The sequence below is a fragment of the Mesoplodon mirus genome, assembly GCF_964341445.2.
Source record: "Mesoplodon mirus genome assembly, chromosome: 1".
NCBI classification, from domain to species: Eukaryota; Metazoa; Chordata; class Mammalia; order Artiodactyla; family Ziphiidae; genus Mesoplodon; species Mesoplodon mirus.
In genome coordinates, this window is record NC_138976.1 from 34,291,243 (window position 1) to 34,309,078 (window position 17,836).

General features: G+C 45.3%; 1 protein-coding gene across 1 annotated transcript; it reads right to left on the reverse strand.

Moving 5' to 3' along the window:
* Window positions 1-10,926: 10,926 nt before the first annotated feature.
* Window positions 10,927-12,234, reverse strand: ACTL7B (actin like 7B; the record flags this gene model as incomplete). Its single annotated transcript, XM_082620602.1, has 1 exon — window positions 10,927-12,234. Exon 1 carries the CDS (start codon window positions 12,178-12,180, stop codon window positions 10,927-10,929), a length of 1,254 nt encoding a protein of 417 aa, XP_082476728.1. The 5' UTR covers window positions 12,181-12,234.
* Window positions 12,235-17,836: the final 5,602 nt, after the last annotated feature.

Here is a 17,836-nt window from a genome sequence, read left to right on the forward strand (position 1 = left end):
TCACCATTTGTACAAATGAAGAGCCTGAGGTTAAATGAAATTAAATGGCTTTCCCAAGACCACACAGCTGGTCTAAGTTCATCTGTACAACCCCTGAAGCTCTCCACCACCTCTACACTGATGCCACATGCTCCACACAGGCGTCTAAAAAACTGGTTCTTTAATTTGGCTTCACACTGAAACTACATGGAAAACTTAAAGATAAATACTAATACCTGGCCCCACCCCCAGAGATTTCGATTTAACCACTCTAAAGTGTGGCCTGGGCATTAGGATTCTTTTCTCAGTCTATCTCTTCATTTTCAATTAAACTTTTATTGTGAGGTAATGGTAAATTCATGGGCGGTTGTAAGAAGTGATAGACAGAGATCCCATTTTCCCCCAAAAGTAACACCTTGCAAAGCTATAGTATAATGTCACAACCATGATACTGACACTTATACAGTCAAGATGCAGAACAGTTTCACCATCACAAAGATCTCTTGAATTTTCCTTTTATGACTACACCCAGCTCTCCCTACCTACCCTTCCCTAACCCTGGTAACCATTAATCTGTATTCCATATATATATATTGTGTGTGTGTGTGTCTGTGTGTGTGTGTCTGTGTGTGTGTGTCTGTGTGTGTGTGTGGCTGCATTGGGTCTTTGTTGCTGCGCGAGGGCTTTCTCTAGTTGGGGCGAGCAGGAGCTACTCTTCGTTGCGGTGCGCAGGCTTCTCATCGCGGTGGCTTCTCTTGTTGCAGAGCACGGGCTCTAGGCGTGCGGGCTTCAGTAGTTGCAGCTCGCAGGCTCTAGAGCTCAGGCTCAATAGTTGTGGCACACAGGCTTAGTTGCTCTGCAGTATGTGGGATCTTCCCAGATCAGGGATCAAATCCGTGTCCCCTGCATTGGCAGGTGGATTCTTAACCACTGCACCACCAGGGAAGTCCCATCTCTATATATTTTTTGTCATTTCAAGAATGTTATATAAATGGAATCATGCAGTCTGTGACCTTTTGGGATTGGCTTTTTTGACTCAGCGTAATTCCCTGGAGATTCATCCAAGTTGTTGGGTGTTTCATTAGTTCCTTCCTTTTCGTTGCTGGGTAGTATTTCCTGGTATGGATGTACCAGCTGATTTAACCATTGAAGGACATCTGAGTTGTCTCCAGTTTCTGGTTATTATGAATAAAGCTGTTATGAATATTTGTGTACAGGTTTTTGTGTGAAGAGAACTTTTAGTTTCTCTGGGATAAATGTCTGAGTGCCTTTTCTGGGTGATACGGTAGCTACATGTTTAGTTTTGTAAGAAACTACCAAACTGATTTCTAGAGTGACTGTATCATTTTCCCATGAGCAATGTGTAAGTGACCTACTTTCTCATCCTCACCAGCTATGGTGTTGTCATCATTTTTTCTTAAAAGCCATTCTGATGTGTGATAGTTCTCATTGTGGTTTTAATCTGCATTTATTTCTCTAATGGCTAGTGATGTTGAATATTTTTTCATGTGCTTATCTGCCAACTCTATATCCTTTTTTAAAAAATTTTATTGGAGTGTAGTTGATTTACAATACTGTGTTAGTTTCAGCTGTAAAGCAAAGTGAATCAGTTATACATATACATATATCCACTCTTTTTTAGATTCTTTTCCCATATAGGCCATTACAGAGTACTGAGTAGAGTTCCCTGTGCTATACAGTAGGTCCTTATTAGTTATCTATTTTATAGATAGATAGTAGTGTGTATATGTCAGTCCCAATCTCCCAATTTATCCCTTCCCCCTCCTTATCCCTCGGTAACCATAAGTTTGTTTTCTACGTCTGTGACTCTATTTCTGTTTTGTAGGTAATTTCATTTGTACCCCTTCTTTAGATTCCACATAAAGTGATATCATATGATATTTGTCTTTGTCTGACTTACTTCACTCAGTATGACAATCTCTATGTCCATCCATGTTTCTGCAAATGGCATTATTTTGTTCTTTTTTATGGCTGAGTAATATTCCGTTGTATGTATGTACCACATCTTCTTTATCCAATCCTCTGTTGATGGACATTTAAGTTGCTTCCACGTCTTGGCTATTGTAAATAGTGCTTCTTTGAACATTGGGGTACACGTATCTTTTTGAATTATGGTTTTCTCTAGATATATGCCCAGGAGTGGGATTGTTGGATCATATGGTAGCTCTATTTTTAGTTTCTTAAGGAACCTCCATACTGTTCTCCATAGTGGCTGTACCAATTTACATTCCCACCAACAGCGTAGGAGGGTTCCTTTTCTCCACATCTCTTTAGCATTAATTGTTTATAGATTTTTTTGATGATGGCCACTCTGACCGATGTGAGGTGATACCACATTGTAGTTTTGATTTGCATTTCTCTAATAATTAGTGATGCTGAGCATCTTTTCATGTGCTTTTCAGGCATCTGTATGATTCAGTGCCATCCCTATCAAATTACCAATGGCATTTTTTCACAGAGTTAAAACAAAAAATTTTACAGTTTGTACGGAAACACAAAAGACCATGAATAGCCAAAGCAATCTTGAGAAAGAAAAACAGAGCTGGAGGACCCAGGCTCCCTGGCTTCAGACTATACTACAAAGCTACAGTATTCAAAACAGTGTCATACTGGCACAAAAACAAATACAGATCAACGGAACAGGATAGAAAGTCCAGAGATAAACCCGTGCACCTGTGGTCACCTAATCTATGACAAAGGAGGCAAGAATATACAATGGAGAAATGCAGTCTCTTCAATATGTGGTGCTGGGAAAACTGGACAGCTGCATGTAAACAAAGGAAATTAGAACACTCCCTAACACCCTACACAAAAAGAAACTCAAAATGGATTAAAGACCTAAATATAAGGCCGGATACTATAAAACTCTTAGAGGAAAATATGGGCAGAACACTCTTTGATGTAAATAGTGGCAAAATCTTTTTCAATCCACCTCCTAATGAAAATAAAAACAAAAATAAACAAGTGGGACCTAATTAAACTTAAAAGCTTTTGCACAACAAACCACATACAGAACAAAAAGACAACCCTCAAAATGGGAGAAAATATTTGCAAACGAAGTAACTGACAAGGGATTAATCTCCAAAATTTAAAAACAGCTCATGCAACTTAATATCAAAAAAACAAACAACCCAATCAAAAAATGGGTGGAAGATCTAATAGACATTTCTCCAAAGAAGACATGTATATCCTTTTTAGTGAAATGTCTGTTTATGTCTTACATCCATTTTTTAATTAGATTGTTTTTAACTGTTAAGTTTTGAGAATTCTTTACATATTCTAGATACTAGTCCTTTGCTGGATATATGGTTTGCAAATATTTTCTCCCAAGCTATAGATTGCCTTTTGTTTACTTGTTTAAAAGATTTTATTTTTAAACAGTTTTAAATTTAGAGAAAAATTGAGCAGATAACATAGAAAGTTTCCATGTACCACCCCCACCCACCCATACACATTTTCACTTGCAGTACTGTGGCACATTTGTAATAATTAATGAACCAATACTGACATATTATTAACCGAAGTCCATAGTTTTTATTCCTGAATAATGTTTCATTGTACAGATGTACCACCATTTATCCAGTAAACTATTTAGGGATATCTTCGTTGCTTCCAGTTTTGGGCAACTAGAGTAGAGATGCTACAAACATTCATGTGTAAGTTTTTATGTGGACATGAGTTTTCAGTTCAATTGAGTAAATATCTAGGAGTGTGATTGTTAGATCATATGGTAAGAATACATTTAGCTTGGTTTTTAAGAAATTGCCTTTTAAAGTGGATGTACAATTTTGCATCTTTTATATAGGATAAGCGTATTTTCATATGTGTATTTGCCATCTGTATATCTTCTTTGTTGAAGTGTCTGTTTAGATCTTTTGCCCATTTTTTAATTGGATTGTTCATTTTCTTATTGTTGCATTTTAAGAGTTCTTTGGATACAAATCATTTATCAGATTATTTGTTTTGCAAATATTTTCTACCATTCTGTGGCTTGTTTTTTCATTCTCTTAACAGTGTCTTTAACAGAGCAGAAGTTTTTCCTGTTAATAGAGTCCAACTTATTAGTTCAATTTTTTCATTCATGGATTGTGCTTTTGGTGTTGCATCTGAAATTTCATCACCAATCCCAAGGTCATCTAGATTTTCTATGCTGTCTTCTGGAAGTTTTATAGGTTTGTGTTTAGGTCTGTGATCCAGTTTGAGTTAATTTTTGTGAAGGGTGTAAAATTTGTGTCTAGGTTTATTTATTGCAAAAGGATTTTCAATTGTTCTAACTCTATTTAAAAAATTATCTTTTCTCTATTGAATTGTCTTTACTCCACTGTCAACAATCAATTGATTATATTTGTGTGGGTCTATCTTGGAGCTCTCTAGACTGTTCATTGATCTATTTGTCTATTCTTTCACCAGTCCCATACTGTCTTAATTATTGTACCTTAAGTAAGTTTTTAAGTCAGATAGTGTCAGTCTTCCAACTTTTTTCTTCTTCCTCAGTGTGGTATTGGCGATTCTGGGTCTTTTTCCTTTTCATATAAACTTTATAATCAGTTTCTCGATATCCACAAATTACTTGCCTCCAAGTGGGGGTGTAAAATCAGCTCCCCACTGGGCCCCCTTGTCACCAGAGAATGAAGAGGAGAGAGGTAAGTGCCAACTAGCCCCACCTCTCATCACCTTTTTCCGCCTCATTGCTGCTGCATGAGGATGGAGGTACAGCAATGCTGGACCCACTGACAATACCCCACTGCATGGGGTATGAGAACAGATTTTCAAGAACAGTAAAATACTGTTACAGGAGAGAAAAGAGTTCCACTTTGATTTATACAGAGGTGACTGCATTTTTTTTTTAAGGTTGCTCCTATTGCTCTTTTTTTTTTTTTTTTTGCGGTACACGGACGTCTCACTGTTGTGGCCTCTCCCGTTGCGGAGCACAGGCTCTGGACGCGCAGGCTCAGCAGCCATGGCTCACGGGCCCAGCCGCTCCGTGGCATGTGGGATCTTCCCAGACCGGGGCACGAACCTGTGTCCCCTGCATCGGCAGGCGGACTCTCAACCACTGCGCCACCAGGGAAGCCCTGCTCTTTTTATATATATATATATATAAATTTATTGATTGATTTATTGATTTATTTATATTTGGCTGTGTTGGGTCTTTGTTACTGTGCGCTGGCTTTCTCTGGTTGCGACGAGCGGGGACTACTCTTCGTTGCGGTGCGCGGGCTTCTCATTGCGGTGGCTTCTCTTGTTGCAGAGCATGGGCTCTAGGCATGCAGGCTTCAGTAGTTGCAGCACATGGGCTCAGTAGTTGTGGCTCGAGGGCTCTAGAGCCCAGGCTCAGTCGTTGTGGTACACAGGCTTAGTTGCTCTGCGGCGTGTGGGATCTTCCCAGACCAGGGCTCAAACCCATGTCCCCTGCATTGGGAGATGGATTCTTAACCACTGCGCCACCAGGGAAGTCCCAAGATGACTGCAATTTAAAGGGAGAATGAAGGCATAGGGAGGGAGTCAAGCAGGGGCTTAGGAGAGTCAGAGAAGTGAAAAAGTACAAAAAAGCAGGAAGCAAGGGTTGGTCTCTGTGAAACCCATCTGGGTTAGCCAACTGGCACTTACTGAAATTAGGCTCCTACCCTCCTGCAGAGGCTGAGAGACAGGGAGCCTATCTTCCTTCGGGTGTTGGCTTGAACAAACAGTAAGTTCTTTGGGCATCCTTGAATTTTCTCAGACAGACATTCTAAGGGGGCATGGGGTCATCCTATGGATGCAGCCTTGAGCTGTTAGAAACTATTTTAGTGTTTTTTCCAGTCTTTATAGGCCAAGGTTGAGGCCTAGTTAAGAAAGGGCTCAGGGGACCCTGGCTAGAGTTTGGTCAAGGAGAGAATCTCTGTCAGTGTCCGGGGGGCTTTAGTTGTAAGAGGGAGGACCTGAGAGAATAAGGCGACTCCATGAGCCAGAAGTCCTCGGCATCAGGAGTTTTGAAAGCTCCTCAAGTGACTCTAATAAGCAACAAAATTTGAGAACCACAAGACCAAGACAAGAACTTTGCCCTCCATTTTAATGCCTCCCTTCACAAAGAAATAAATTCCTCTAAGGAGACTGCATGCTCTGTGTACATGCGTGTACATGTACGCATACTGGTTTGTGTATATGCAGGTATGCATGCATACACCAGGGTGAGAGGTAGAGAAGAGGCCTGGTCCTCTCAAGCCACAAGAAGATGAGGAAAGTGCTTAGAGCTATGGAAATGTACCAAGCTGCCTTTGTTTTAGCGATGGGGGAGAAAGGGATCCTGCCAGAATTCAACCCCATATCCATTTATTTGGCCATAAAAATGAGGGAGGGGTGCTTCTCAAGGTTGTGGTTGAGGGGTTACATTCATGCTAGGTCTTGCTGACCAGTTCTCATCCTCACGGTTTTCTCTGCTGGACGCTTCCTGCCTGAAACCACGGAAATGGCTCTCAGTCTCAGCAGTTGCTCAAGGGTCATCCGTAAAGCACTGCTTTCTGGCCTGACTTTCCCAGAACTCACTAAGCATAGTCCTGTTGCTTCTTCTATGATTTATTTAGATCCTAATTATTATTCTATGTATTTATGCAAATGCAGAAGCCAGGAGGGGTGAAACTCCTTTCAGAAGCCATGCAGTGGTCTCTGGAATGTTAAAGGCTCAGAAAATTGGCAGATTCTCAGATTCCATCTCAGGAAAAGAACATTTTTCTAGACTGAGTGCTGCCTGAAAGGTTTGGCATTTCTGCCTGTGAAAATGAAAGACTAGGTGGGGCCTGAGGCTTCCCTAGAGCAGTGGTTCCCACATCAGAATCACTGGCAGCCTGTGAGATCACACTGGTGCTTCCACTCCACCCCACACATTCTGATTTAACTGGGACTGAAGTTGGGCATGGGTCTTTCTTAAAAGCTCCCCAGATGATTCTGACAGGCAGACAGGTTGAAGGCTGAGAACCCTAGAAATTCTGCAGAGTTCTGGGAGGAAACAGCAAAAAGTCCAGAACAAGCAAATACAAATTAAGGAGCCTCTGAGCAATACATAGGGCATACTTTCCCCAGGGCACCTACCCTGAGCCATGACACAGAGGTGGAAAAGACACAGCCTGTCCTTTCTGCTGAGTTGGGCAGGTGATAAAGCCAAGGCTGGTGTGCAAGGCCACAGTGGTGGGAAGGGACATTGGGCTGGGCCTTGAAGGTGAGTGGAGCTTGGACAGGTGGTAAAAGGCGTTCTGACCTTATAGAGCTGCGTCTTCATGAGGAAGCAAAATTATTTGTTTTGCAAGAAAAATTTAACATGAGATTTTTATCTGCCCTTTCAGCCACTACCCCCTCCTCTTTAGTGTGCAGTGTACATCTGCATTATACACTAACTAAATCCCCTTGAAAGACACAGGAATGCCTACTTGCCAAAAAGAAAAAAAAAAGGCAATACTTCTACCTTGGCCAATTTCAAGCTACCAACATGGTCTAACTGGCTTGCAAAATTCCTGACACTAACAATGGGCTCTCACAAGCCATTAAGAGCTAGCTCCAGCATCACCGATACCCCACACTCCCTCTCCCCACTGGTTAAGAGCCACTACATTACAAGAAAATGTAGGATTAAAAAAAAAAACACTTATCAAATAAAACACCATTAATGGTTTGTATTATAATGAAGTGAATTACTTAAACCCACCTTATGCAGATAATTCTTAGGACAAACTTGGTAATACAATTTGGGGAGAGAGATCAGGCTGCCCAGACAGGCAGTGAGGATCACAGGCCTCTTGCCATGTCTAACTAGTAGGACTTTACCACATGATGTCACTCTAATACTTGCTTATTTATGTCTCTGGAAGTCTCAAGCAAGTTGTCTCTCCTTTGCTAAAAGATTGGCGTTCTTAACTTTAATGCCTTGGGATAATTATGAAATTACATCATATTTGTTGTTTATTACTTGAAAGGAATCTTCTATATGTATTCTTTTTCTTGTAAAAGAGACTGAAAATTTGCAGAAAGGAGATAAGGGCAGAGAGGCATTTTGGAATCACAAAACTTTGATTTAGCACAAGACTGATTTACCAGGTGAGTAAACTTGGACAAGATTCTTAACTTCTACAAGCGTCAGGGTCCTCACCTGTAAAATGCGGAAAGATGCTTGTAACTTCTACCTCACTGACTGGGAGTAAGTCATTTCCATTGGCATGTACTAAACACTCACCCCATGCCATTTCTCTGCACTGGGCCCAGAGAAAACCAGGATGAGGAAGTCCAAGTTCCTGCCCTTAAGAAGCTCAAGTTTAACCTCAGGGACAAATACCTAAACAAGAGAATATAGAGCAACGGCCAATTGACACGCTTAGGTTTGCACTCTAAAGTGTGAATGTGTTATCTGACATTCTCTAATACTGTGACAAAAATTCTTCACGTGTAGTAGCTTTTTTGTTGGGAAATAAATGAAATGTTGGTCTTAAAATTTCAATTATAAGAGTCGTCAGAGATTAAGTGATTAGTGTTTTCATACCATCGGCCACACAGGGATGCTTTTAGAGGAGAGGACCAGGAGATTAGGGCACTGAAACTGTGACTGTGGAGATAGGAGAACTTGCTGAGAGTGTGGGGAGTGAGGAAGAAAGGATTGTGGAGGCGGGGAGGTAGACATAGGCATGGTTTTTAGAGATGGTCAAGACGAGCATGTGGAAGAACGTTCACATGCAGCACTAATTTACTGCCTGTGTGATTTGGGGCACATCACTGTCCCCTCTATAAGCCTCCATTTCCCTCTCTATAACTCATCAGGTATTTAGATAAGTATTAAGCAAATGTTCTTGGGTTGCAAGCAACAGAAAAGAATGCTGGCTAATACAACAAAAGTTATGTTGAAGCAGCAGGTATATGTGAAGACATCAGAGTGGTAGAGGCTTTGGTAACACAAGAACACAGGCCCCACTGAAAGAATTCACGTTCCAGAAGAAAATGTATACACTGTTCTGGCCAAATAAAATGTGTCTCCTGGCACCATCAGCCTCTAGTCCTCCAGTCTGCAACTCTCTCTACAGGAAAGAGCCCAGGTTCCTGCATAGCACCAAGGCCCTGTCAGCTCCAGAGGAACTCAAACTCCAGGCTAGAAACCCAATTCTAGGCAACAGGGAGGGCCAGATGGCAAGGCATTAGGTGATAAAGACCATGTCTGGTTCTTTCCCAAAGCTGCAGCTCCCGCACAAGGCCAGGGACAGAGGCAGCCTCACAGACTGCCCCCAAATCAGGACTCTTTGTCTAAGGTAAGAGTTGGCTCACAGATATTTGATAGCCCATCACATTACGCAGCTCACCAATGTCTGATTTCACAGACAACTGCTCATGGGCCCCTGGTCATGGACCCCATCAGGAGGTGGGGGAGGAGAAGAGGCAGGAACCACCCTCTTCTAGGCAGTCAGTCATTCACCAGCTAAAATCTCGCAAGACTCGATAGCTTCTCCCTCAGCCCTAAAGCTACTAAGTGGTCACCACGCCTAGCACTTCCTTCTCCATTTGCAGCTTTCCACTACACCACCTCCTCCTTCCCACCCCCAGGAACGCTGAGCACAGCCACCAACGTGGCTGTCCACTGGATCCCCCACTAGCTGTGTGTAATCCCAAGGGAAGGGCCACATTCTGGCCATTTCTCTCTCCAGCTCTGGGCCTCACCCATAGTAGATGCTTGGTAAGTGCTTAATGGTTGCTAACCATTAAGAACCATTGCTATAGTTGGAATGTTTGCTTCCACCCTCCCAATCCCCCACCCCTCCCTCCAAATTCATATGTTGAAAACCAAACCAAAGTAATGGTATCAGTGGAGACATTTGGAAGGTGACTTTTGGGAGGGCAGAGCCTTCATGAATGGGATTAGTGCCTTTATAGAAGAGGCCCCAGAGATACCCCTCATCTCATCCACCAAGTGAGAGCACAGCCAGATGTCAGGAGTTTGTAACCCGGAAGAAGGCCTTCACCAGAACCTGGCCGTGCTGGCACCCTGATCTTGGCCTCCGGCCTCCAGCCTCCAGAGCTGTAAGAAATAGATTTGTTGTTTATAAGCCACCCCATCTGTGGTATTTTGCTATAGCATTCCAAACTAAAGTAACCATGCTTGCCCTTCTAGAAATAATCATGACCTGGGTCAGGAAACATTGGCTCAACCACTGACATGGCCCCCTCCATCCTGGTCCTCAGTTTCCCCAACTCTACAGGAGGGAGAGAACCACATGATTTCTAAATGGCCTCTGGTTTCTCTAACACCCTCCAGATTCAGTGGCTATCTGTGACTGTAAAAATAGCTGCAACTTTGGCAGGTGTCTAAAGGGAGAGGGCCACCGATGGGTAGAAATGGCCCCTCCCACTCAGGAGACACCCATGGGCTGTTCCTTTGAAGGGGACAGGCAGTGAGGGTTGGTTAGTGAAGCAGTCAAGCAATGACAAAGCTATGGGCAGGTGACCATCAGGGGCAGAAACAAGAGATGGAAATCAGACACCTCATTGTGAGTCTCCCACCCACCACTTAACTATGTGACCCAAGCTAGTCCTTTAATCTGAGCCTTTGTTTCCCCCTTGGTCCATGGGTGAGCAAGCAGTATGAGTGTCTGTTGGATTGGATTTTGAACCTTGAAGAGCTAATAGAACAGGAAGCCACATTCTGGGCTCTATGATGATGTTACCCTCATGGGAAGAGCAGAGGGGGAGGGGCCAGTTAACCTCCCCCACCCCCCTGCTGCTCCCGACCCAGCAGAGCAGAAGGTGCTAATATGCCTAAACCCAACTCCCCACCACCTTCTGCTATCACACTAGAGCAAGAAATCCAGATCAGACAAGAGCCATTGCATCTTAAAATTTTATGTGACATTCTGTAGATGTGTATAGAGTGGCCTGTGGCTGCCTGCCCACAGACCTGGACTGTAGGGACACCACTGCTCAGCATTTGCTGTAGATGGCTTCACTGCCCCGCTCCTCGAACTCTTCCTTGCTGACCCAAAGCTGCTGGAAGGTCTGCAGGGAGGCCAGGATGGAGCCGCCGGTCCAGACGGAGGTCTTCCTCTCGGGAGCAGCAAGCACTTCAGGGCTGTCCCTGGGGCAGAGGAGGCTCAGCTCCCTCTGGAAGCGCTCTGGGAAGCCGTCCAGCATGGTGCAGCCGCCACACAGCAGCACATTGGCTGCCATCTCCTCCTTGAAGCCCGCCTCCTGGCAGCAGTTCAGGCAGGTGGCCGTGAGCTCGGGGAGACCAGGCTGGTTGCTGCCCACCAAGGTGGGCTTGAAGAGCATCTCGGCGCACTGAAAGCGCTCATGGCCGATGGTGATGAGCTTGCCGTCGGGGAGCTCATAGTCCACACGCAGATCCTCCAGGCACAGGCCAAGCTCTTCCTCTGGCTTGAGTGCCGAGTAGCAGCACTTCTTCTTGATGTGCTCGATGATGTGCAGGTGGTCATCCGTGAACCTGTGGCCGGCCTCGTTGAGCAGCTGCAGCAGGTAGTTGGTGAGGTCGCTGCCGGCATAGTCGGCACGACTCGTCAGGCCCGGCAGCACATTGCCCTCGGAGATGGGCACCACGTGTGAGACGCCGTGCCCACTCTCCACCACCAGCCCGGAGGTCTTGCCATAGGAGTAGATGGACAGCAACGACTGGGATGTCACGTGCATGGCAGGGATGCCAAAGGTCTCGAACATGAGCTCTGCATACCTCTCGCGGTTGCTGGTGGGGCTGAGTGGGGGGTCGGAGACCAGCACGGCATGCTCCTCGGGGGGGATCTTCATGGCTGTGTGGAAGATGTACTCCCAGATGTTCTGGACGCAGTCCCAGTCCACCACGATGCCGTATTTTAGCGGGTTAATCAGCTTCAGAGGCGCCTCTGTGTTGAACAGCTCGTGGCCCACGTAGATCTCCTTGCAGGTGTCACCAGTATCAGCCACCTCCGAGCAGCGCTTGCCCACAGTGGAGGAGATGAAGTAGGTGGGCCTCGGCTCACCCGCATAGCCACACTTACAGTACTGGGAGCCCAGGTCAACGATGAGTGCCTTGATCTTACGCACCTTCTTGGGCTTCATCTTCAGCTGAGTGGATGAACTTGTGTCCCGGATGCCAGCCTCAGGACCTGGCAGTGTGCCTGCCTCTCCAGGGTCCCCCTGAGCCGTGCCCATGGGCTTGGGGCTAGGGCTGTTCCTAGTCCCCATTTGCCTTCCTTGCTCACCTTTCTCACATCCACATCCTAGAGCTTCATGGGGAGAAATAAGAGGGTTCACCTCCAGCAGTGCCTTGGCAACCTCTCAGGATTGTGATGTCACCACGGGCTGGTCCATTCCAGCAGTCCAGGGAGGGCTTGGCCTTGGCAGGCCCTTGACCTATCAGCCCCACCCCCATCGGCCTAACGCGACTTTGCTCCCAGACAGAGCAGGTGGCCAGCACAGTTTTAGAAATCCAACCACACTTGGGTCTCAGAGGTTTCTGCTCCCTCCCCTTATATCCTCAATCCTAATCCCCCATTCACTAGCTGAACACCTCTTCCTCCTCAGCTTCTTGGCCAAGAGGGTGATAAATATTTGAGCCCCTACAGTAAGCCAAACGCTGTAGCAGGCACCTCACATGACACTTCACAGCATCTTGGGAGGTAGGCAGAGCTAAGGAAATCAAGGCTCAGAATGCAAATGACTTGCCCAAGAGCAAACAGCTCTTGGAGTGTTTGTACTTTAACCCAAGTTCCTCCAAATCCAATGTACCAGGTCACCTTGAAGAGTGTGTAGACCCTGATGATAGAAACCTGGCCACAAGCAGTGCCCAGTCTAGTTGGGAAGAAGATGAATGGATGCAGAGGAGTTTGCAGGTGTACGTCTATTGGGAGAACAGAGGTGCACAAAGGAGGGAGGGAGTCAGAAGGTTCTCCGGAGAGGTGCTGCCTACGTAGAGTACTGAAAGATAAGTGGATATTTGTCAGGTAGCTAAGAGGAGGGAAAGCCATCCCAAGCAGAGAGCACAGCCTGATCAAACACTCAGAGGGAGGCATGGTGGGGAGCTTCCAGTAGTTAAGGTGTTTGGAAAAATACATCAGGATACGGCAGTCATGGGGGCAACTAGGGAGGACCCCGAATTCTAGAGGTAAGGGCTTAGATTAAAGTGACCACAGCTGGGGAGCCAATGAAGCCTTTAAGCAGGGGAGTGGTCAGATTTGGTTTCCAGGACAAAATCTTAGAAAGATTCATGTTTAGTTGTAATATGGAGGGACAAGACTCTGAGATCTAAAAGGAGGATGTTGCAGAAATTTTTGTAAGACTTGAACGTGGCCTAAGCTAGGGCTGTGATAGTGTGGAAAAAAGGAAGGGGCAGGTTCTAAAGAAATTCAGAAAGTAGAATCTAATCTAATTGGTTGGTTCTCAACTGTCCTCAATTCAGTCCAAGCTTCTAGTCTAGCATTTGAGACCCTTTCTCATAGGCTCCTGTGACATCTCTAGCCTCAAGCATTGCATTTACATGAGAAGATTAGATGTGGGGAGTGAGGAAGAGGGAAGGATGAATTCCTTTCCTCTGCCCAAGCAAAGATGGCCTGTCATACAGGACAGAGAAATTCATTAGGTTCCCATAGGGTCCTCTGTGCCAAACTGTCCCCCCTCTAAAGAAAAAGACAGATAAGGGCTTTGGTAAAGAAACAGGAGGAAAAGGGGAAGAGAAACAACTGGGGCTAAGAAAGTTTTCTGGGAAACTTAATAAGAGCAGAAGTAGTTGAAGGATTAGGTGATATCGATAAGAAAGAAAAGAGGGATTTTTAAGACATAAGAAATACTGCTGTGGAACATATAAGAATGTTAATAAAGAGCTCATGGGAATTTCTGTTTGCTGAATTGTTTCTTGGAACATGGCTCTAGGGAACTGGATTATGTGGGAAACAACTGTATAAGGATTTCAGTTATGAGCACCACCAAGTTCCACTGGTGGTATCTCAAAAATCACAGAACCTGAGGATTAGACACTTGATCTGGCATGGACAGCTGTGAGGGACAAACTTTTCCTCACATTGGATTGACATCTGTAACTCTCTGAAGAAACCATTAATTGGTCTTGGGTCTACTTTTCAGGTTGTGCAAGGCAAGCTAATTCTTCCATGTGACAACACTTAGGCTATTTAAAGGCAATGCACGCGGACCCCCTAAGCCTCCTCTTCTTCCACTCCTTATGGAAAGACAGTACAGAGTAGAAAGAGGAGTAAGGAACTGGACTCAGAAGACCCGAGTTCAAATCTAGCTCCATTATTATAATCTGTATGAGCTTGGGCAAACTACTCAAAATGTTAGTCGAACCTGATTTTGATAGTGTTATATCCCCTCATCAGATTGGTCCCTATCCACCGCCTCCAGGTTTCAGGCTTGAGCATCTAGGTGGATGGTAGGACTCCTCATATATAGACAGAGGATACAGGGGCGAGAGCGGTTATACAGGGGAAGGCAATGAGTTCCATTTGGGGCGTGCTGACTTAGAGATGTCCAGAGGCCCCTAGACTGTGGATTATGGAGCTCGGGAAAGAGAAATGATCTAGATTTAGTCCTCAGGAGAGTATCTCCACCTTCTGAAGACAGCTCCTTTCCCTTCCACCTCAAGGAAACTGGTTAGTCTTAGTATTGGGGTTATCACACTGAGGGCTGAGCTTTGGGAGTGAGGTTCACTGTCTGTTTGACAAGGAATTCTTTTCTTTGCTGAGAGCTTGACTCAGAGATCCCCAAAGGCCAACATATTGAAGAGTTGGATTCCTAGGTCTCAACAGTCTTAGGCTCGAAACATTCAGATTCAGTAAAGTGGGGGTGGGATCTAGGAATTTGCTTTCGTGAAAAGAAACGTACTTTGGCCTTTTCCTTACTAGATTCTCTTTCTTCCCTCCTTAGCTGCTAGAATTACAGGGCCTGGTTCACCTTTCCTCCAAAGGTCAAGGGTGGGTGGTGTCCCAAAAAACAAAGCGAGGAGCAAGGGTACCACCTCAGGGAGAAATGTGTTTCTTGGTCTAATTTTTTCATGTTTTCTTTCTCCACATTAGGGGAGAGCCTCAGCGTTGCTTTCAAGAAGGATCTCATGGTTTTTTTGGTCTTGGGCCAGAGGAGCAAAAGTAGGTGTTATCCCATGAGAAAATACGGCCCAAGAAAGCATGAGCAACATAGAGTGTCTCTACCTAGAGGGACCTCACCAGAGACCCCCAGGAGCCCACATATGCCTTAAATGGCTGGTGACAGGTGTGCATGGTTGTGGGTGCCAGGCAGTGGAGGTTATGGGTGCAGTGTGCCAAAAGTCTCTATATCCTTCCATCATTGATACCACTGTGTGCTGACCCAGAGAGAAGGGTCACAAAGGGTGATGTGAAAGACAGCATGCATCCAAGCATGCAAAATCCTGAGAGGTGAAGTAAAAGGAGTGAAATGTGACCATTGGCTTTAGCCTGAAGGATGTGGGGATGGACCCTGAGAGTCCCTGTGCCCATGGACGTTACAGGCTAGATGGAGCAATTGGCCTTAAGCTAGCACAGCCCCTCTCCCACCTGTGATGACAGAAAGCGCTAAGGACAGCAAGCATGGGCAGTGGGGGAGGAGCCTGTGAAACAGAGCGTGTCAGGCTCTGAGTGTCTTAGTGAAGTGGGATGCACAGGTCGAGTGACAGAGGGTGAAGAATGGTCCCCCAAAGATATTCACATCTGAATTCCTGGAACCTGTGAATATGTTACCTTTCATGGTAAAAGGGACTTTGCAGATGTGAGCTAAGGAGTTTGCAATGGGGAGATTAACAACCCTCGATTATCCAGGTGGGCCCACAGTAATAAGAAGTGTCTTAAGAAGAGGGAGACAGGAGGGTCAAGTTCAGATAAGGAGATATGACGGTGGAAGCAGAAGTCTGAGAGGTCTTTGAAGAGGAAGGAAGGGGCCACAAGCCAAGGAAGGTAGGCAGCATCTAAGGGCTGGAAAGGGATTACCCCTTAGAGCCTCCAGAAGGAATGAGGCCCTGCTGAGACTGTGATTTTAGCCCACTAAGACTGGCTGTGGGCTTCTAACCTCCAGAATTGCAGGATAATAAATTTGTGTTTTAAGCCATGAAATTTGTGGTAATTTGTTACAGTCTAAATAGGAAACTAATATAGGCTCTTACAGGACTCCAGGGCAGTAAAAATGTACTAAGCAACTGCATATTTCTCAGAAATCGAGAGGTGGGTTGAGGGGAAAGAAAATGGATGATTCTAAACTAAATACACCTTTGGTTGTCATACAAGTTCTCTTGAAATAAAGTCAGACAATCCAAGTTGGCCATGCAAAACCCCTGAAAAGCAGAGGTAAGTAAACTATTTCTCAGGCAGCCAGGCATAGAGAAAAGTACTTTCTTATTCTTCTCTCAAAATTCAATACCATCTCCTCCTCTACCCATTGAACCAAGAAGCTGCCCCTATCACATAGTCGCAAGGCTCATGAAACTGGACTCGGTCCTTTTCTTCTCTCATATCCCAGAAGGAGTAAAGAGCATCCCCAGTAACCTCCTTAAAGGAGAAAGCCCACCATTGTAGTGATTGCCTCTTTCATAAGAGCACGGTGTTGCATAACATAAGGATGGATCCTGGGCACCTTGAGAGCAGCAGGTGTCAGCACCAACAGGCCCAACTTCAGAGATGGCATGTGATACAGTGGCCAAGCAGCCTCAGAGACACATGTTGGGTCACATCAAGGGACACCCCTGGGAAGAAGTCGCAGTCAGCAGAACTTGGCACTGCTGGCTGGATATCCTTGGGTGGGCTATGTACCCAAGAGCCTCAGTGTTCTCATCAGTGGGACTGTAGGGTCTAATTTCATTGTCAACCCAATGACCTGGACAAAGGAGGAGTATGTGCACAAATATGTGTCCAAAAATAATTCCCCTGCAGGTTGCCCTAAGAAATAGGTGGGACAGAAGTGCTTGGCGTGGTCACCATAGCAGCCATTGGTCCTGCTAAAATCTAAGTCAGGTGGTGTCAACTCTCTGCTCAAAATTCTCTAGTGCTTTCTGACCTCACACAGAGTTAGAGCCGAAGTCCTAGCAATGGCCTATGAGGCCTGACGTGAGCTGCTCTCCCTCCCTGACCCCTTCTCCCATCTCTACTTTTCCTTGCTCTCTCCACTGCAGCCACACTGGTCGTCTTGGAATCCTCTAACTTGGGAAGCAGCAAACCTTTTCCGTAAAGGGCCAGAGAGTCGATACTCATTGTCAGCTTTGTAGCCATACAGTACTTACTGCAGTGACTCAGCTCTGAGGTTGTAGCTTAAAAGCAGAGGTAGACAATATGGAAACGAGTGAGCATGGCTGTGATCCAGTAGAACTTTATTAAAAAAACAGGCTGCAGTTCTGAGTTTGCAGACCCTGCTCTAACCCACAGTCGTCTGCACCTGCTGCTCCCTGATACACACGGTGCACTCTCCCTCACCTCCTGCAGGTCCTCACTCAAGTGTCACCGTCTCGGGGAGAAAAATACCTGGCACATGAACACAGCCACCCTCCCCCCAGCCTTCCCTGCTTTGCTTTTCTCTTTTGCCATTAACATCTTCTAACATATATTTATTTTGGTTATTGTCTGTCTCTCCCCAGTCCCCACTGACTAGAATGTAAGTTCTACAAGGGCAGAGATTTTTGTCTTTCTTTTTCACGGCCGCCTGCCTTGCACATAGCAAGCACTCAATAAATATTAATTGATTGGATAAACCATGTTTATTACAAAATTTAGAAAAAAGTAAGTCACTTTAAAAACGCTTTCAAATCTACCCTTAGGGTAGACAGGACAGGACAAAGGTTCCCAGTATCTAGAAAGCCCTGGGACACTGGATTATGTCATAATGGGTGATG